At 36.0% G+C, this 21,384-nt stretch overlaps 1 protein-coding gene across 4 annotated transcripts in view; it reads left to right on the top strand.

Moving 5' to 3' along the window:
* The window catches only part of LOC148944093 (uncharacterized), a 394,466-nt gene that overhangs the window by 311,621 nt on the left and 61,461 nt on the right, over nt 1-21,384 (top strand). For 3 of the 4 annotated variants that reach the window (XM_089100726.1, XM_089100725.1, XM_089100723.1), the window contains exons 2-3: nt 8,232-9,220; nt 13,706-13,897. In XM_089100726.1, the coding sequence (XP_088956852.1) occupies nt 8,253-9,220; nt 13,706-13,897 (1,160 nt within the window). In that variant the 5' untranslated portion in view covers nt 8,232-8,252. Of the gene's footprint in view, nt 1-5,954; nt 6,100-8,231; nt 9,221-13,705; nt 13,898-21,384 lie in introns of those variants that run through there. The other variant, XM_089100724.1, reaches the window with a different exon arrangement.

Raw genomic sequence — 21,384 nt, 5'->3', positions numbered from 1 at the left:
GAAGGTCATACAAATACAAATCATATTATTGATTGCCATCAACAATTCAGGGTAAATATTTGTACATTGGGGGGGGGGGGGATAATGTTCATGGTAAATTTGCAGTGGGCCATATAATTTAGCTAGGATGAAAGTGAAAACATCAGTTGATGTTTTTTATGCTCTTTCATAATTCATATAAAATACCTTAAGGACTCAAGACGCAGTTTGTGACATAAGTGATTATTGAATTATGAAAGAGCATAAAAAAAGGAATCAAATGATGTTTTCACTTTCATCCTAGCTTAATTATAAGGCTGCTTAGAAATTTACTGAACCTTTATACTGAGAGCTACCAACTCTGACATACCGTCAGCAAAGAGGTGATATGATAATGACCTACAAACTGCTCAAGTCTGACAACAAGGACCTCTTTCAGCCTGCCCAGTTGTCAAGAACCAGGGGTCATTCAGCGAAGCTTTTTCAGAAGCGTGCTAATACAAGGAAGAGGAACCATTTTTTCTCCAACCGCATCATAAGCCTCTGGAACGATCTGAGCAAAACGACAGTGAGTTCACCATCTGTTGACAGTTTCAAAGCCAATCTTGATAAGGAATGGGAAACTAAACTATGGCTAATGCAATGGGATGAAGCTGATGTCCTGCGGCCCTATCATCACTAACTGGCGTACACTGGACTCGTCCATATTGCTAGCAAGTGCGATTTAAGGTAATTTAAGGTAATTTATCTTCACTTCTTTCCTTGTTTTTTCAGTTTGTCTAAGAAATTCATGAATTTCTTAGAATCTGGCCTATATATTCACAGAGTATATATCCCCAGTCCCCAATGTGCAAATATATACCCAAAATTGCATCCTGAACCTAAATAAGTAAGGAACCCCTGAACCCCTTTAAGTAAGGAATTTAAATTAATAATTATGAATAAAGGAATGGATTAATAAAGAAATATTGACTTTAAGAATGAATTGAGTAAAAATAAATTGTTGGGGTGCAAGAAAACATTTGACAAAGACTATTGTAAACAGATCATTGCCAATTAAAAAAAACAAGCTTGAACAGATTTAGCTGCCAAGCAAATTGTTTAAAATTATACAGGAGCTATATGTTTTCTTTATGGGTGGAACGAAATGAGTTATTGCTAATTAATCAAGCAGTTGAGAGTGTTGGATTGGACCTGAAGCTGAAGAACCTATCAATAAAAAGATGGATATCCAGGTCAGAGAGTTTGACAGCATTGTGAACCAGCTTAGACATTATTGTTGAAGTTGTCAAAGAGCTAATAGAATAGAACAAGGACAAGATAATAAAAGAAAAGGCTTTGTTTCTGCATTGCACACCTGACTTGATTCTATTGACTTGACTCAAATGATGCCTATGTTCATGCACCAAGTCATGTTCAAGACAATGGTTCTTACAGAAAAGCCTCAGACTGAACAGCTTGATCTGGTGATTGCAAACACAAAACTCCATGTGACAATGCAACAGCTCATAGACTCTGTTCTGAGACTGATCAGATAGAGAAGGAAATCCAGGCTGCTGGGCAAAATGGATGACAGCTATGAAAGCCTTTCCAAAGTTATGCAAGGAAAGACCTAGACCTTGTAGAGCTCATTTTAGAGCTATTGGCCAGGACTGAGGTTGAAAGGAATAAAGTCATTGATCACACTTATTCCTATTCCAGGAAATTTATGCAACTGTGGCCTATTTGTTTTGCATTATATTATTATTATTATTAACTCTCTGGTCAGTTTATCAGTGGATTGTGGCAGCATCAACAACTTTGACCATGGCAAAAAGTAGTTTTGGCAAACTGTCACTGTTTTGATCACCTTGTCAGGATATATTTTGAGACTTTAAAACCAAGATTTTTTACTTTTTAACTGAAGTTTTGTAGTTGGATTTTCTTCATTCTGTGTTTTATTTGTTTATTTAAATTGCCATTGCCAATTTCCACTTCTAAGTTCTGCTTGTATATTAATCATATTATTGCTTTTTTTCTCACATAGTACTCCTTTTTCCACTAGATCAACACCTATGCTTTATACAAGAAAATGGATTAAGGGGCTATTCTTTTTCAGGCTAGACAATTCTTTAGGCTGAACTCTGCTCTCAAGTTTCATACTCAAAACAGACATTATGCTAATTATTGGCAAACAAAAGTTGGTAAAAATGACCAGCCAGTTGGTATAATCTCTTGCTCCCCATGTCCCCAAATATTATAGCTATTAATGATCCTGAACCTAGGTCTAACAGTTTTTGCAGGTCAAGGAACATGTTCACAATGAAAACAAGGCATCAACAGTTATAAAAGAAAACAGAAATCTATAATTAGGTTGGTAAATTGTAGAATAGTGGCTTTCTAGAAGGAGACATCTAGAACAGAAAGAGATATTTCATATGACTAATCTTATACTTTTTCTTATGGTTAAAGTTGTGTTTGTGACAGTTTATCCCAAGCCTTCATGATGGTCCATTATAATACCTTAGGATATATAGGCAATCAAATTTTAAAAAAAATGAAATTCTTAGTTTCCTAATTTGCACCATATTTATATTAATCAGATTATTATGGTCCTTTTATTATTATTCACATTTATAACTCTTAAAATAGTATATTTTGTCTACTACTCAGCACAATAACTCAGGCTAAACTGGATATCTTGAGTCTACACAGAGTAACAGGTTTTTGCAACATATCAGAGCAACAGACAAATATATTATTAGTGATTATCCCTATCACTATCTTTGTAAATGTACCCCATCTCCTCCCCCTGTGTAGACTTAGGCTAATTACCAACTTTGGTGATTTTTTTGCTTAGTTTGGGTTTATTTGGCATTATGAACTGGCTGTTAATGAAAAATAAGCACAAACAATCAACAAAATTAACAAAGTTTTGGAAACAGGAGAAGGCTATCTGGTTCCATTAGGGAGGACTAGGTCATATTTGAAAGGGTGTCAAATTAGTACATATGAAGTCAGTATTGAAAGGTGCATTGGCTGGCATGTTCAACTTTTAGCTAGTGAAATAATCAAGAAAACTGAACATGTAAAATTTGTAAAATTGATTATTATGTGGTCATGATAAATTTTTATTGAATTGAATTTATTCATAACCCGATGAAATACAATGATGAAATGGAGTATAAAAAAAAGAAGAAAAGAAAAAGAAAAAGACAGATAATGACAAATAAAACGAAATTAAAACTCATAGAACAATTGCACAAGCATAGTAATAAACCAGAAAATGACAGCACAATAAAACAAGCACATAGACAAGCAAGGATAAAACTTATGGAACAAGCACACAAGCATAATAATAAACCAAACAATCATACAGTGTCTATAACAAACACAAAAACAGTAAACGTGAAAGACCTATTGTTTTAAAAGGGAACACCAGGGGTGTCCATTCATTCCCCTATTGTAAGCTGCAATGCATCTGCCAATGGCAACATTGGGGTCAATTAGACCATATTTCCTATTGGCCCAAGAATTACTTGCCCAGGGGGGAGGCTGAGAAGATATTTAGCATAACGGTAATAAATTTGTTGGGGTTGCTTTAATTCTGTTGCCAAAAAGGTATGCCAAAAAGGTGCAAGGTATAAAAAATTTGGGAGCGCATATGAGTTATATAATTTGGCTAGCAGCTGGCAATTAAAACGAAGTTTATTGGAAACTATGCCGCCATAGGCACTGGACATCCGGTGCTGGAAATGGTGAATGAGAAGCTTTTTAGTTGTTTTAAGGGAGTTACCGATTGGGAGGCCAAGATAATTCATTTAAGATTTAGGAGCAACCAATACTTCCTTAAGATCAATTTTAAATCCTTCGAGAACTGGTCCCCAGTTGAATAGTATGACCTTTAAGTATTCAGCATTTAACTTAGGATGTATTTTTAAATGCTCTTGACTCGAAATGGAAATATTTTTCTCAAACTCCATTACCGTTCGGCTGGGGTTAAAGACATTGTCCACATAAGCAATAAGAGACACATCTATTCCTTCTAAAATACAGGAAGAAACTGCTTGAGATTTTGCATCGAGAATACAGTTGATAAACGCAATTGGGGATGTAAGGGCACCTTGCCTTACTCTGCAACGAACAGGTATGGTTATCTTTGTAATAATTCCATCAGACAGATTAACACTGACATTTAAATGATTATACATATCATACAAAGCACAAATAATACAGGTACTGACCCCGCGTTTATACAATTCAGTGAGGATATGCACGTGAATTATTGAATCAAAAGCACAACTGACATCATGGCTCCCTAGAATAAGCGGTTCTCCAGATTTATCAGCATCAATCAAGACCAACGACAGTGCCGTCAGTGCATGAACGCACCCTATTCCTTTCTGGAACCCAAATTGGTGTGGGGCATATAGCATTTATCAACCAGCTCAGGCATTATCAACTTCTCAAAAATTTTACAAAAAGTTGTAGCTACTGTTATTGGCCAATATGACAAGCACTCATTTAGAGGTTTATTTTTTTTTAGGGACAGGAGTAAGACGGCCAGTTGAAAACGAGGTAGGAACTATTCCTTTTGTAAACACCATTTGGAAAAGTAGGGCAAGGTGGGAAAAAAGAAAAGGGGTTCCATATAGGAGGTGTTTGGCGCAAACGTGATCTGTACCTCTTGAAAAAGGTTTCTTAATTTTACTAATTATATTATAAACATCCAAAACTGATGCAGTAAACATTGATTTGTCCCCTATCTTTTCGAGTATCTTTTTGAGTATCTTTTTGAGGTAACTTTGGAGGGATTTTCTATTACTGGATCAGGTTCTGAAAACTCTCTGGAGAAATGTTGTTCCCATAGTTTGGGAGGGATATTAAATGACTGGTTTGGCTTTTGTTTTTGTTTATGTGTTAAATTTTTCCACAAAAGTCCTGTGTTATTAAAAAATTTTCAGAAAAATTGGAACGAAAAGTAGCTCTATGTTTATCTAGCTCTTCTGAAAAACGGCATTTGGTGGGTAAACGGATCTGGTTTACAATACCAGTTGTGGGACGGTTGCAATTTATCCAGATAGGCTACTTAGCCAGAATTTGGCCCTATTAAAAGCCTCAACAAGTAAAAAATTCTGGGACCAGCCCTTCACTTGGGATCCAACTTGTACTTTAGTGCAAGGGACAAACTGCTTTTCTGCTTGTAATAAAGCATGTGAAATAAGTGATACATATATATTTAATTTAATACAAGTTTCATTAATTGAAGATGGAACCGAATTCTGGAGAAGCTCAAATGGTATTTTTATCTTCGCGAGAATATTATCAATAAAATGCTGGTACTGGGGTATATCAATATTATTTCATTCTACCACAGTACGCCACTTAGAATCTTGGATTACCCGTGCACGGTTAAATGGAGCCATAATACTGAAAGACAACAGCAAATGGTCAAATACTACAAAATCATTAAGTACGCTTACACTTACTGCACGACTGGCAATACTACCAGAAACAAGCACATGATCCATGTTTGACACTGATCCTGAGGGGTATATATATGTAAAATCAGCAGATTTTGGTAATAGAGCACTTTCATTTGGAATCAGGCTAAGAAGCAGAGCCGTATGTGGATTATCACTTTTCAATAGGTCACAATTAAAGTCCCCCAACAGAACCCAATGGAGGTGCAAGGTTCTGATTTTACTCAAACATTTACCCAATTTTCTGCATGCTAGAGCAAACTTCGTTTCAGAATTTTCGTCTCTATAGTCTGTCAGCAGGTATACTTTAACAATGACAGTATCACCCACTTTATCTGCAAGAAAATGGTCAGATTTTGCAAACAGTTCGGAGTTAGTATGTCTATCTATTATTGTAGCAAGTCCACCTGTGGGGCGGCCTTGTTTTCTGGGCCTTTTAGCAGCTACAAAGTGGAGCAAATGTGATGGCTATATCCTGCAGCTACACGCAGCTGCAGCTGCAGCTACATCCTACGGCTATATTAGCAGCTACAAAGTGGAGCACATGTGATGGCTATATCCTGCAGCTACACGCAGTTGCAGCTACATCCTATGGCTATATTAGCAGCTACAAAGTGGAGCACGTGTGACGGCTGTGATGGCACTAGGGTGAACTTGGGTAAGTCCGGCCCTTTATTGAGTTTTTTTCAGCTTAATCTGGTCCCAAGATTGTTTTGGAGTTTCTGCCACAATAAAAACTATTTGATGTTGCTGTTGATCATACTAATAATATTCCGCACAATCCAGAAAGTCCCCAAGTTTTGTTGTTTCCATGAGTTGCTACACCAAAGTAACCCATCTCAGGGAGGCCGAACTTACCCCGAGTCTGGGGGTAAATGCGGCACCTCCCAGGTAAATCTTATGTAAGTAGAGATAAAAATTATTCCACACTAAGACATGACAGAGGGTCCCTCAATGTACGGAAAAACCATAAAAACCAAAAACTCTCGTTAATGGTTTGTATGTGCCACAGCGGAACATCAGCTTTCTGCTTATCATGGGGTAACTCCGACAGTGCTGGTTTTACCCCGTAAATATGAGACGTATCTTAGAAATGTATTTTTTAAAATTTTTTATTTTAAATATTAAAAAGGTAACGACATACTTAAAATAATAGGAAAAAAAAAAAAAAAAGCAGTTTCAATTAGTATCAGAGAGATTCGAGAAAACAAACTTTTGATCACTTGCAGGCACTAATGTGCTTCTTGTAAAGGCTGATGATGTGCCGAATTTGGACCAGCTCCAGAGAGCCTCAATGGTCTGGCAAAGATGTAGTTTTCTTCAACTTCGTCAATGTCATCTTTTTTTGGCCAATCGTATGAATAGTCGGCTAGGCTCAGGCATCAAAGATATTTTATACGAACAAGATTTTCATCGGGAAAATCAAGCACCCTTCCGATATACCAGCCTTGTTGATCTCGTTTGGTATCATATGCTACAGCATAGTACTCATTTAGCTGTATGTTTAGCTTCTTTTCCTCCTCTTCTTCATGCTCACTGCCAACAGTATCACAGATATCCATTTCGTCAGTTGAGGAACCCGATGAGACATCAACGTCAGAGTCTTCACTGGAAAGATCATCTTTCCTATATCCTATTATGTAAAAGATTTGACATTATGTTATATTTGGTATTGATATTATGTTGTTGAATGTATGATATTGTGTCATAAAACTGATATTGTGTAAAATTGAACATTTACCTACTAAATTTCTTTGTATAGAAGGGGTTGCACATTGCCTGCTAGAAAAGTACATTGTTGATCATTCCTTGGTTTTGATAACATTATCATGGTCTTAAATGGACAAAAAGTGAGTTATTGTATAGTCTCTCTACTTAGGCATGTAGGCATGTACTGGGAGGAATGCTTGGAAATCCATTTCATTGCTGCCCACATTCATAAACTGTTTTTAAGTAAAATTTTGGTATCTAACTGATCTAACCTAAGGGCATTATTTGCAAGCTAGAAAGCAAAGCCAGCAGAGCATTCTATTCTTATTGGAAAACTCTCAGACTCTTATTTGTGGGAAGACTAGAATTAGCTAGACTGGAAAAATATATCATGGCTCCTAGTGAAAATTATTTCTGGCAACTAGTTCTTACCACTGAATTCAAATTATTAAGCTTCAAATTATTATTAATTATTAATGATTTTAATAAAACTTTTTATTTCAACTTTTTTCTTTATTACATAATCAAAAACTTCAAGAAATCATCTGTATATTTGAAAACCGTGTAAAATCATGACTGAGACATTCAATTATGACTATAATCTTCAAATAATTTGATTTATGTCTCATTATTCACAATCAGGGAGGGGGTTGCAAAAAACTTTAAAAAAACAATCATAAGTTTGTTTATATTTAGTTTTGTTACGTTTTTACGAGTTGGACAACAATTTCGGGAGGGGGGGCTCAAATCCCCTAACCCCAACCCCTCCCCCTTGATAGGGGTTCACACTAATTTCTACTAGACAGTTTACACTTATAAGCCAGCTTTTCTTTTCATAGGTTGTATGCAACCAGCACTTTTTTTGCTATGAAGACATGGCTTGTTGTAAATAACGCTTTCTAATTGATGCCCTGCAAGATTTTTTTTTTTTTTTGTTCTCATTTTCCTCTAATTAGTTTTGTAACTTTTTCCAGGAATGTTGAAGGATCTAGTTTCCCTGTAAATGCTATCCTATTTTGTGTATGTAAAAATCATTTATGGAAAAAGATATTATATTAATGTATTGTTATTTTTTTTCAGGTGTTCATTCATGCAAATATAATGCTTAAAAGATTGACTATAAAGCCAAAACTTGGACCTTTGGTCAAAAAGGCAGGATCTATTCCAGGTCATGGAATATCAGGGAAGAGTGCAACCGTTAAAATTGAAAAAGAAGAGATTTCAAAAGACAGTGAGAGAAAAGTATTAGACAATAGTGATGCTGCCTTACCTACTGAAATCACAGCCACTGTTATTACATGTCCAAGTGCTTTGGAAAGTGGACAGCCCAAACCACAAGGGGGCAATATAGATGTCAGTGTGAACACAAAAGTTAAACAAGAACGCTCTGAGTACTCTGAAAGGGGTGAAAGGGGTTTCAACCTTTCTGAAACAGGTGAAAGCACAGAACTTATTACTAGGAATAAGAATGCAGATGAACTGGCCACTGAAGCAACAATAGATATCAAGAAGATTGATACTTCAAACATACTAAGCAAAGTAAATCAAATTGATGATGAGGCTATGCCAGTAGGAGAATCTTCGAAAACAGTTCTGAAAAGTTTGGAAGTGAAACCTAAAAATATCTCTCAAAGTAATGACAATAATATGTGTAAATCATCTTCGACTAAATATGGGCCAAAGAAAATGCTTAATCAACTGTCTCTCAAGCCAAGGTGTGTTAAACCTGCAACTGAAAAACTTAAAGAAATAAGGAAAAAAGAGGAGAAACATAAAAGAGCAGAAACTAAACAAGATGTAAATGAGGCTCTGGCTGAACTTGCCTCACAAATCAGGTCTGAAGCAGAAATTCTTCCAAACACTGAAGTTAGACAATTGCCTAGGACAGTGGCAGAAGAAAAAAAATCTTCAGATTTATCCCTGGCAACTTCTGCAACAGCTCTGCAAAGTGTAAGAAAAGATAAATTTGCATTCCATAAACTCAAGCAGAGTAGAGGTGTCAATGGAGGAATAGACTCTCACTCAATTTGTTCTAACTCAATAGATGGATCTGACATAGATGCTTGGAGGTAAGATACGTTTACTCTATATATCTAATAGGTTTTTATAATATGCTTTGCTAAATATAGGTAAAAAAAAATAGGTTGACAGCATAAAAGATTGCCTCTTTAGGTTGCAATTTGAGGGGAATAATCTTGGTTAGGGAATTCACCACAATCTCTTTGTGCTGACATGGCTAAGAAGCAGTGTAATAGAAGGGGGGGTAAAGCTAAACGCTCTTGAAACCCTACTCCTAGATCCTTCCTAGATCTGCTCCTACTCCTAGAACTGGTCCTCCTAGATCCTCTACCCAAGTTCATATGAAATGACTATGTCTGAATTTTAAGGCAAAACTCAGCCTACCTGTTAAAAAATTTATATTGGTAGAGAAATATGATATAATGAATTTCCATATTTTATACTTTGATGTTATAAATACATTACTATTACTAGGAACATACCTGTTGAACCAGAAGTTGCATTGAGACTATTTTTTTCTTTAAAAACAGGTAAATTTATTTTTTGCTTATTTTTTTGCTATGTAAATAGTTTTATTACTCTTATTACCAATGTTTTGTTCAAACTGCTGCTTAGGCATTACTCTGGAGCTCTAGTCAACTTCACAGGTGATTAGTTTTTCTTTTTTGTTAATTTTTCTTACTAGTTGGAATAAATCAATTTCAAGAAATGGGATTAACTCTATGGAAGCAGAGAGCTCTCTGCTACTGGAAGATCAGTCTGAAGGAATCCTATCCAAAAGGACTCTCTTGAAGATGATAAGCTTTATCATTAAAAAACTTGGCATTGTGCTCTTAAACAAAAGAATTACAGTAGCTTATCTAGGAAAAATTTTATATTGTGAAGTCTTTTTTCATTGCTTTAACCTCCTGGAGTTTTGTATCACCTGGAGGGGGGGATCACCTGGAGTTTTGTATCACCTGGAGTTTTGTGGGAGGGGGGGTAAGTTTTATAATTAATCAAACTTAAAACGACAAAAATTACTAACCTTAAAACAAGCTGGAAATAAAATTAATTCAAGTATGAAGAAATAAAATTTATAATGAAGTCTGACTTCATCTTAAGTCTGAGATCAGTCCAAAAGACTGATCTGCTACTGGGAGATCAGTCTGAAGGAATCCAATCCAAAAGGACTCTCCTGAAAATGATAAGCTTTTTTAGTCAAAAGCTTAGGCAATGTGCTGATAAACAAAAGAATTTGCTTATGTTGGAAAGTCTTGTATTGCAAAAAATCTTTTTTTAATTGTTTAACCTCCTGTTGTTTTGTGTTGCCTTTGGAGGTGGAGGGGGGCATGGCAGTTAACTTAAAATTTTCTACCTGAAATCCCTACAAATCTGGATATTTTAGTTATAGTAATGCAAATCTAGTACATCTTATTTTTATGTGGAATTTTTGTGTGATGAAAGTTGCCTCCAAAGTTTCAGATAGCAATCCTTAAAAGTGTTAAATATTTTGAATTTGCAAGAACAACAAAATGTGTTTTGTTTTTAAAAAAAAGTTTTTAAAGTTGTCTTATTGAAACAGTTAAAGCTATTCTAGCCTTTGAGATTTTATTTTTATTTTTGGATGTTTATAATTATGGTCCTCTAGCTCCTCCACCAAGACGACTGTTTTGTTGCAGTCAAAAAATCAGGAAGTTAAGGATTACACCTCCTATAAATCTAACTAAATCGCTAACTAAAGGTTTTATCTATAACGACAAGAGGATGGGAATTCATGTCAGTGGAGAGAGAATTAAAAAAGATATTAAGCAGTTGAATGATAAAAAAATGTGAACAATCTCAGACAATTTAAGGGAAGGGAGGGAGAGGGAGGAAAAAAAGGGAAGGCAGGGAGGAACGACCTTTCTCCCTTGTCGCTATTCCAAGAACGTGCTTGATACAGTCTGTCTGGGAAGTCACTATAATAAAGCGAAAAAAATTTCTAGAGTTTTTTGCTTTGTTTTTGCAAATGTGTACCAACCCTTGAAAAAGAAAACACCATAATCCCTTGAAGGCTTCAATTGTGTATGTAGGAATTTAGGAACCGATGTACAAAGGTACACCAGTTCCCAACCTTTCTTGAGAGGATTGATTATAATTTACCAAAATAATGGGATTAACCAAAATAACAAAACCATACCATTAATAATCAAAATTGCCTGGTTTGCAAAAAAAATTCACCTTTTATAATCTGAAGCCCAAATGAAAAATTGGAGATTTTGGTTATAAAATGATAAAAAGAAAACGTTAAGTGTTTAACCAGTGTTTAAGTGGTTTGTCATTTGTTTTTGAAGCTGATAGAACTGAATTTTCGAAAGATAACATTTTGATTCTGATTTTCAATAGTAATTTACGTGTCTTCAGTTTTAACTGCAGGAAAGGTATTACACCAGTGGCGCGCCAGGATAGGATTTATACGATACCACATGATTGTGGACAAAGCTATACTGTCTCTAAAAATTAAAAATATAAACCAGAGTGTAAATCAATACAAAGATAATACAAATTTGATTCTAAAAACAAGTTAGCCTAAATTTCAGGGAACTTTTATTTATGCAACCATTGTTTTGAGAGTGCATCCTATAGTTTACTTTTTCAAGGATCTAAAATGTATTATTGGGGATTGTTGCCTAGAATATCACATCCAGGAGACAGTTGAATAAATCCTAATAATGTTTAATTATATAGAGACAGGGGAGTATTTAACCTTGCTCCGCTATATCCTAGTATATTAAAAGGAGTATATATTTGGGTCAAGTTTGAATACGTCATAAACCCTATAATCTGACATTGCACTAAATAAAGGTTGTTTTTGCGACAAGACGTGGCTTAGTGGCAAAAAAGTGTCAGTCGCGATAAATCAATGTAAAACGAAGCTGGTTTAGCCTATAAGACGGGCTAGTGAAAATTAAACCGGCTACCCGTGAATAGCGAGGAAAAAAGAAAGTTATTTAATAACTGGCAGCGCTTCCATTGTTATAATCAATTTTTGCATATAAACATGTATTAACAATTGGTCTCAGTCATTATCTTGCAATGTTTTCAAAAATGCTATTCTTTTCTTGAAGTAACTTATAATAACAGGAACCAAAAACAAATTCGAAATTGGAAGTTTCATTATAACCGTGAGCATAATAAATTGAATTTAGTACCAAAAAACACTAAACACTAGCGTCTTGGGTTCATTTTTAAATCTAGCCCATTCTTGTCTTCCCGCGAATAATGAAAACAAATTACCGAAAGCTAAGCCGACTTCGCTTTCCAGTTTGCGAAAAGTGCCTAAAAAGAGAAGCTTCTTGTTCTTTGCTAGGCCGTGAATTCTTCTTTTCCTATCTATAAGAATAATATGAGATTGGCATCAGTTGGGTAAATCTGTGATTGTAAAGTATCACATCGCCTTAAACCGTAAAAATAGGGATGCACTGATTGTAAAAAATCATAGCAATTGCTCTTAAAGGGGTAGCTAGGTACCCCTTAAAAAAAAAACAGTAAGAAAGTTGCTAATATTAATTTGAAGCACCATAGATACTGCATTTAAGAAAACTGACTTGCTGTGTCCTGGGTTCGTTTTAGAAATAAATAACTCTGAACTAAATGGGCTAAGTTAATTTGTCAAGTAATATTAAATTATTTGTCGGAATACTTATTAAAGTTGCAACCTGTTATTTTCTGAAGCTGTATTAAGACCAAAGATGGTAAATTTTCTCCTCGGGTTGACTGATGTGCGAATTTTAGTAAAAATCAGGAAGTGAAATATGGTCAATTTGGAGAAACGTAGAAATAAAGAAAAGTATAGCTTTGTAATGTAAGTATTCATTGGTGCCCATAAGCTGAATTTTAGGGGGGCTTACCTGGTCTAGTCGGCACTTCCAATGCTGTATAATAGAAGTCTCACAAACAAAAATATAAAATATAAGGAAGCATCATTCAGCCAGGAGGGGGATGTAGCCCCCTCTGCCCCCTTATATGGGTGCCCATGTAGGTATTCCACAGTAGATGTGTTTGGTGTAGGAATTATAATATTTGGATCATCCACGCCAGATTTTTTAAAGCAGCACAATTTTGCTATGATTCTGTAAGATACATTTAAAAATATCTTGATATTTATATTTTTGGTTTCCTGTATGAGATTTAATAAGATGTTGCAATTATAAAAAGCTATTGGGTCATTAATATTCTTGGAAGTGAACATGTAGTAGGTCCATGGAACAAATTCTCCATAGTTAGTCGCCCCTAACCCCCTTAGGTTTTGAAGAAAAAAAATTATCTTAATTTTGAAAAAAAAGACATTTTGCCTTTAGCGGCCAATAGCTGCCTTCAATAGCAGGTTTATCAATTGAGCTCCTCCCTAATTTCGTTCAAAAGGCCACAATAGTAGGAAATTGTACACTTTAGCCTTTAATATAAAATCACAGTATGAGTTAGGATAGTATTCCCGGTGAAGAAGCTCTGTTTCTCTCATTTGTTTCCTTTTTTTTTATAAAAATTAGATTGAGTTAGTCCTATTTTTGTAGTGTCACTGAGATGCAAAAGCCTGCTCAGAAAAAGATGATAAAGTTAAAAAGAAGTAAGGCTGCTGAATTCGAACATTTCTACAACATCAGAGACAAATTTGTAGAAAAATTGGCAAAGGAGGGAGAAGAACAAATTGATCCATCAGAGTTGAGCATTTCTGAGCTTTGTTTCTACTCAAAAGAATTCTTTAGGTGAGATTTTTTTTTCTACGCCATTTACTCTATTTAAAAAAGGGCTGCGTAATGTCTTGCAGTGGGCAAATTGAGTCGCGTAGAGATAATTTTAAATTAAAACTGGGATAAAAAACCCAACTGATGCCCAATTTGATCAGTAACTAAAAGATGCCGAAAGGGAATCATTCATTCTTATACGGCAACGGTTTTAAAAAAAAGAAGTCCCCTCTTTGCAGGCATTGTAATATGAATAATGAAACAATTGACCATTGCCTATTTGAATGTAATATGCTGACGTCTGCACAACATACCTTGCTTTGTAAACTGTTAAAATGCTTCAAACACCACAAAATCCCGCTATCAGCCAAGAGTCTAGCCAACTATACCTACACACAGAGCATAGAAATCGACATCTATCATCTTATATTTGAACTCCTAGAGTCGAAAGATCTGCTGAAAGATATCTGAAAATATCTAATAAATATGAGGCAATCAAGCCAGTTGCTCTGTAGCCCACAGAGTGAAGCAGAAGGAAAAGGGCTAAATAGTTTTACTGAAAAGCCCGCCTGCTGTTAAATAGAAGAAGAAGAAGAATTATTTGGCTCCTTTTGATTGTCATGTTGGTTAGGGCAATTCCCATGGCATATAAATGCTCTGAAGTTTTTCCTGTTAAATTGATTAATGATGATGGTTATAATGATGAAAATATTTACTAAAATTAACAACCTTTATGGGCCATGGTTGATCAAAAAATTCAGCAACATGGAAAAAAAATAAACACAGCCTTAAATCCTGATTAATTTATGAATAAGTTACAGAATTTGGCCCCTATGTTCCCTGTGTGGAACGACATGACAAAAGTTTACGACATGACATGACATAATTTTACGACAACGACATGACATGACAAAATAAGTTACAGAATATGGTCCCTATGTTCCCTATGTGGAACGACATGACACAATTTTACGACATGACATGACATAATTTTACGACAACTACATGACATGACAAAATAAGTTACAGAATATTGTCCCTATGTTCCCTATGTGGAACGACATGACAAAATTTTACGACATGAAATGACATGACAAAATAAGTTACAGAATATGGTCCCTATGTTCCCTATGTGGAACGACATGAAAAAATTTTGCTTTGAAAATGGAAAACGAGAAATAGGAATATCTGGATGAAGGTGAAATAGATTGTTCCTATTATTAAACTACTTCTTCTTCGTGGAACCTGGAAACACATGTTCTAAGGGGAAAGGTTTAAACCCGAAATTCTTTGACCAAACAGTGAGAACCTCTGGCAAAAAGTACTATAATCGTGCAGATTATCGTTTTTTTATGTTGTTTGCGCAAAAATGACGTGTACAAAGTGATGTGACGTGTACAGAAATGACGTGAAGTAATTTTTAATAAAAGAGCTGGAAGTCTTTTTGGCTTATATTTTACCTTAGAACCACTTGGAGGAGTGGTTGCCAACCTTTTCCAAGGTGTGCACCTTCTCCTCTGCAGATGGACTGTATTATTTGTTAAAACACTGCCTTGCTTACCCATAAAGTTGATATATTACCAAGCAGATTCGATGAAGCGGGTCTGGGTGTTTTAGCTTTTTACAAAATTAAATATTCAAAAAAATGTGCTCCCTCTCTCCAAAAACACAGTATTTTTTTCCAAAAATTATTTTACTGTAAATTCATGAGATACGTTTACAACTAATTACAATGTCATTTGAGCAAATTTCTTGATGATATTGTGTTTGCTCGTTATTGCCTTCATTGTGAATTATTGATTAGTTGATATCATTGACTCATTACGCTCTACAGTATTCATTTAGCTCTTGCCAAGACAAGACGTGTTGTGAATTGCCTGCCTAGATAAACCGGTTTAAAGCGGACTATGAGTGCTGCAAGCGATAATGACAAGTATGTTTATTCGCCTGTTTTGAACTTTTTCCAAGTGAATTTCGAAGCGGGAATTGACGAAGGTATTATTGTGAGTCATGCGGTTGATTTTTTCGAGAATTCGGCTGTTTCAACTGCAAAGATTGAACTTTATTCAGCTACAGTTCCAGATGACTGTTGTCCTAAGCGCGTTGGCAATAAAGTAATTACAAACAATATCAGAGATATGATTGATTTAATCCGGAAATGTGATTCTGAGAACATAACTATTCCTATTTATGTGATCCCACTTCCAACCGAAGTTCGTACCATACCGGCTGTAGCATATTCACGCTTAGCTACCAAGATTAATAATATTGGCCGAACTCTAGAAGTTATTGATTCTAAGCTCACAAATTATGATATGAACTTCCCGGCATTACCTACTGTCCCCGCGAATGATAATCTAGCCACAGTTGTTATCTCGAATGTGCCTAAGGTTTTGAATAACCCAACAAAACGTAGAGAGGTAATTGACAAGATCTCCGGTCATGAGGCAATTAGCAGCATACGGTCGTCTAACGATAAACTTGTTGTAAGAATCGATAATGTGACTGTGAATGATTTTTGCAAGGCTGTGCCCTCAGTTTTAGCGAACTCTAAAGCCAAACTTATCGAAAAGAAATATTTTGGTCTATTAAAGGGTATAGGCACTGATTACGATATCTCTCGCCTTACTGAATACCCTGGAGTCTCTGACGTAACAAGGCTTGGAACTTCCCATGCACTCAGAATTTCGTTTGTAGATGTTGCAACTAAGATCAATGCCATTAAAAATGGATTGAAAGTTGACTATGAATTTTTGCGCGTTTTTGAGTATTTTCAGATCCCGCGTTGTTGCCATAGATGCCGTTCTCCTGACCATGTAGTTGCCAATTGCAGAAGCCCAGTCGTGAAATGCTCCCGATGCTCCGATCTCCACGAATCATCAAAGGACTCTCCCTGTCAGTTGTCCCCTAAATGCGCTAACTGTGGTGGAGACCATGTGTCATATAGTTTGCGATGTCTCAAGTTGCGTGCTATTGCTACCAAAGGTATTGCCAAATGATATCTTTGCCTATCTCTATTTGTTCTTTTAATATTAATGGGACCAAAGATAAGGACATTTGTATTGGTAATCTTCTTGATACATTTGACGTAGTCCTTTTTCAAGAACATTTATTGCCGGCTGTGAGCGTAAATTTCCTTTGACGTAGCCCCGGCCACATTGTTTTTTTCTACAAATGCCCGAAGAACTCGTGGTCGTCCCTCCGGTGGGTTGGCTTGCGTGCTGAATCGGAAACTCTCTTCCCTTTCCCCACAGTGTTACGGATCTAATGATATTTATTTAGCCGTCAGGATTGGTGATCTTGTACTAGTCAATGTTTATTTGCCGCATAATAAGAATAATCTTGCGTCATTCACCCATTTTGTTAAAGCGTGCAAAAAACTGAAAAATTTGGTATCGGGTATGGAGAAACTTGGTTATGATTGGCTACTAATGGGTGACATGAACTGTGACATGACAATGTCCTCCCCCCGATCCGATTCACTGCTAGAGTGCCTCCCCCTTGGTTTCCGGATTCTGACAAAAGATCTTACATTTACTTACACACATGCCAGTGGCTCCCGGTCTAACCTTGACCACTGTGTATGCTTTGCTGGTGTTACAACTTCACTGTCCATGTTGATGAAGATGAAAGAGATTATGACCACATACCCATATCTCTGTGTGTGTCAGTCACATCTAAACTAGTAATAAATGCTCCCCAATCCGTAGAAAAAAAGTGGTTTCAACGGCGAAATTGGAATCGTTGTGATTGGCCTCTATATGTGGCCACGCTTGCAAGCCTGCTGAGTACCATTAATGTGCCTTATAACCTCCTCTGTTGTGGAGTTACCTCACCTAGTGCTCGTTTGCAATTGAATACTTATTATCATCAAATCATTTTATGTTTGAAAAAAAACGAACAAGTAGCTGTCCCAATTTAACGTATTCAGTCCAACACGTGAAAGTTTGTTTGGAATTATGACCCTCTTTTGAAAAAAAGTAAGAAATCAGGCCAAGCTATGGTTACGGATTTGGATTGTTTGTGGGTATCCCTCTCGTGGTACTGTTTTTGATATTAAACGTAAAAGGAAAACGGCTTATAAAAAGACAACTGCGGTCCGTCTGTGAAGCTAGAGTTAATTTTCCAAACAGTTCGAAAGAGTGGAAGTTTGTGACGAATTCTTCTAAGTTTACTGATTATAAGAGTGATAATATTCCGCAATCAGCTTGGATCCAACATTATTCTAATATTTTTCCCCGTGTTAATTTCGCTGTACATAGCCGATATTCCCAACTCCTTGCTAAGTGCCTTCCCGAGAAAATGCAACAAAAGCACGTCCCTCCTGTGTCAGCTGATATAATTACTGATTCGATCAGGCGGCTGAAGTCTCAGTCTATTGATATTGATGGTATAAGTGTTTTTCATTTACGGAAAGATTCTCGGGAACTAGTTAAACATTTGCAGCTACTTTTTCAAATGTGTCTTCGTTGTTCTTTAGTGCCTGATAGTTTCCTATGTGGTACTGTTACCTCAATTGTAAAGAGAGGAAAAGACGTAAATAAATGTGATTCTTACAGGCCTATTACTGTCGCCTGCAATATTAGCAAACTTTTTGAATATGTGCTTCTTCCTTATATTATTGATTTTGTGAATTATGATGCTAATCAGTTTGGATTTAGAAAGGAGATTTCTTGTCAACATGCACATCGGGTGCTTGCTCTCCTTTTTAAGGATGCACAAACGAAAGGTCAATCATTACATATATGTGCTTTAGACATATCTAAAGCTTTCGACAGTGTCGTGCACCCTCAGGCTTTTTATTCTTTACATCAGCTTGGTATAAAGCCATCGATTATTTCTCTGCTACGTTTTTGGTATTCGAATTCATATGTTAGACTGAAATCGAATGGATGTGCTTTTGGAAATATTCCTGTTAAATGCGGGGTTAGGCAAGGAGGAGTTCTTTCACCTCATATTTTTAATGCTTGTATTTCGAGTGTGATTAATAAGATTCCCTCCAATTGTTTTTTTTGTTTTTCGGAAGTGTCTTATTTAGCATATGCTGATGACCTCCTCCTTATTAGTCGTTCCAAAAGGAGGCTTGAATGGAATGTTAGCATGGTTGGATCTATGCTTAGTGAAATAGGCCTATCATTAAATACTTCGAAATGTGAATATTTACTTTTTAACGCTGTTAATCCCCCTGCTACTCCCCTTGCTTGCATCACCTTTATGGTACCTAGTGTCCCTGTTATCAAATGGCTTGGTATTTCTATATGTGAATCCGTAGGAAGCATCCGGCGTAAATTTGTTTGTGATTCGAAGGATAAGCTTAAAGCTGGTTATGCGAAAATAGTTGCAAACCGTGGACGTTTTAATAGGCATGGTCTTGCTAAACTCTACTGTAGTTTCTGTGACCATGCGATTTTATCCGCTTCTGGGCTGTATCCGCTTTTTACTAAGCATGATCTGAAACAAATGAAGGTTAATTATTTTAGATACTGTAAGTTCCTATTGTATTTGCCGCTTGCTGTGCGCAATAGGCGCCTTGTTGGTCGTTATGGTGCAACAGCAATTCTATCCTCGCTTGAAACGGTGCAAGCGAAGATCAGTCAGGATGCTAGTTTTCGGTTGGGCCCACATCACAGTCTTATCCGTTTTTTTTATTAGTGATTATATTTGTGGTTAGATTGTCGTTGTTCTTTTTCTTTTTTTTGTGTTTGTATTACTCCACTATTTTACATTTATTGTACAGTGGGTTAAAAATAAAATAAATAAATAAATTACCTGAATAGATACCAGATAATATAAAAAACATTGCAATACGCGATTAGTTAAAAATCCACCAGGCATCTAATAGGAATGGTGGCATTCATTGGTAGTAATCGAGAAGTAAACTTAAATAACCGGTTTTGCCTTCTTCAAACGCTTAGGAAACCATTGCTGATGCGCAAGAAAAGATGCAATTAACTCACTAAAACATATGTTCTCTTTAGCCTTTTGTAAATTAATGTTGCTGTTGCTGATATTGGGAACTCTATTGTGGTCATTCTCAGGTGTGAATTTTGATTTGATACCACTCCCATTGTAATTTATCTTAACACTTCTTCAGCAAGGTCAAGTCTATAAACCATTTTGTATAACTCTTGCCAATTTTAAAAATATATTTATAATGGGATTCATCCGACCCTGTTTTAATTAATTAAAAATCTTTTTTCACAAAATAAGTTTTTCAAAAAAAAGTAAAGAACTCCATTAAACCAAAAATGAACAAAAATAGAATCAAATAATGTACCAAGCATACAACTACCACAAATCAGCATCAATAAATAAATGAAACCCAAAACACAGAAATTAAAATAAATAACTGAGTGAAACTCAAAACGAGTAGAAGTTAATATGAGTATGGTTCTAAACCCCTATACTTTCTAAAAGCCAGAATAGCCTGTAATTTGTAATTTACTGAAAAGAATTGAAATGAATTTACTGAAAAAAATGTGCATTGTCAGTTTAATATACATATGCTGATATTTATTCATTAAAATCTTAATTAATTTTTGATTTCTTAAAGTTATAAAAATTAAAACATTTAAAAGAATTTTTTCAGTAAAGTAAAAATTTTATTCTGGCTTTTAGAAAGCAAAGGGGTCAAGTCTGTAACTTGACCACTTTCTATAAAAACCTTATATGCCCCAAGGGCAAAACTTACAACCCTTGTCCTGAGGGTTGGGGAGGGGGGTTGTCATCCTCAAAGACCTAATTTCCAGACCTTTAAACTATGTTGAACAAATTGGTTATCCTAAAATTTTGATTGGATGTATTTGGGGAATGTAATTTCTCGCCTCGCTTCCTCCGGTATGTGAGAGTAGGGAGCTTCAGATGACGCAAACGCTCTTCTTATGGCACTTGTTTGAGGCCATCAACCATCTTAGTTGCTCTTCTCTGTACTTTTTCTAGTATTTCCCTGTCCTTCTTAAAATAGGGGGACGCCAGGGACATTCCAAACTCAAGGCGTGGACGAACCAGTGCCTTTGTAGAGCTTCATAAATACTTTAGGACGCCGGCTAGAGATAGTTCTTTTAATAAGTCCAAGGGATTGGAAGGCAGAAGAAGATACAGATTTTGCATGGGTACTGAAACTCAGCCGATGATCAACAATGACTCCAAGATCTCTTTCTTCAGTAACTGCAGAGAGGGGGTTACCTTGGAGATGGTACTGCTGATGTGGATTATGTTTGCCAAAATGAATGACATGACATTTTTCAGCATTAAAGGAGAGGAGCCGTTTTTCAGCCCAGCTTCCAAGAATATCAAGGTCCGTTTGTATAGATTGGAGATCAGATGGTATAGCAGCTTTGCCAACAAGTTTTGAGTCATCAGCATAAAGTGTGAGGAGGTTCGAGAGAAGGTTTGGTGCATCATTAATATAAAAATTGAAGAGACTCTTTCCAAGGATGGTCCCCTAGGGGACGCCAATTAACACAGTTATGGATGACGATAAATGAGGAACACCTTGAGAATCATAG

Source organism: Artemia sp. Qi Xiang Cuo, chromosome 14 (assembly GCF_049724085.1).
Source record: "Artemia sp. Qi Xiang Cuo chromosome 14, ASM4972408v1, whole genome shotgun sequence".
In the NCBI taxonomy this organism is placed as follows: domain Eukaryota; kingdom Metazoa; phylum Arthropoda; class Branchiopoda; order Anostraca; family Artemiidae; genus Artemia; species Artemia sp. Qi Xiang Cuo.
This window is presented reverse-complemented; position numbering and strand designations above follow the sequence as displayed.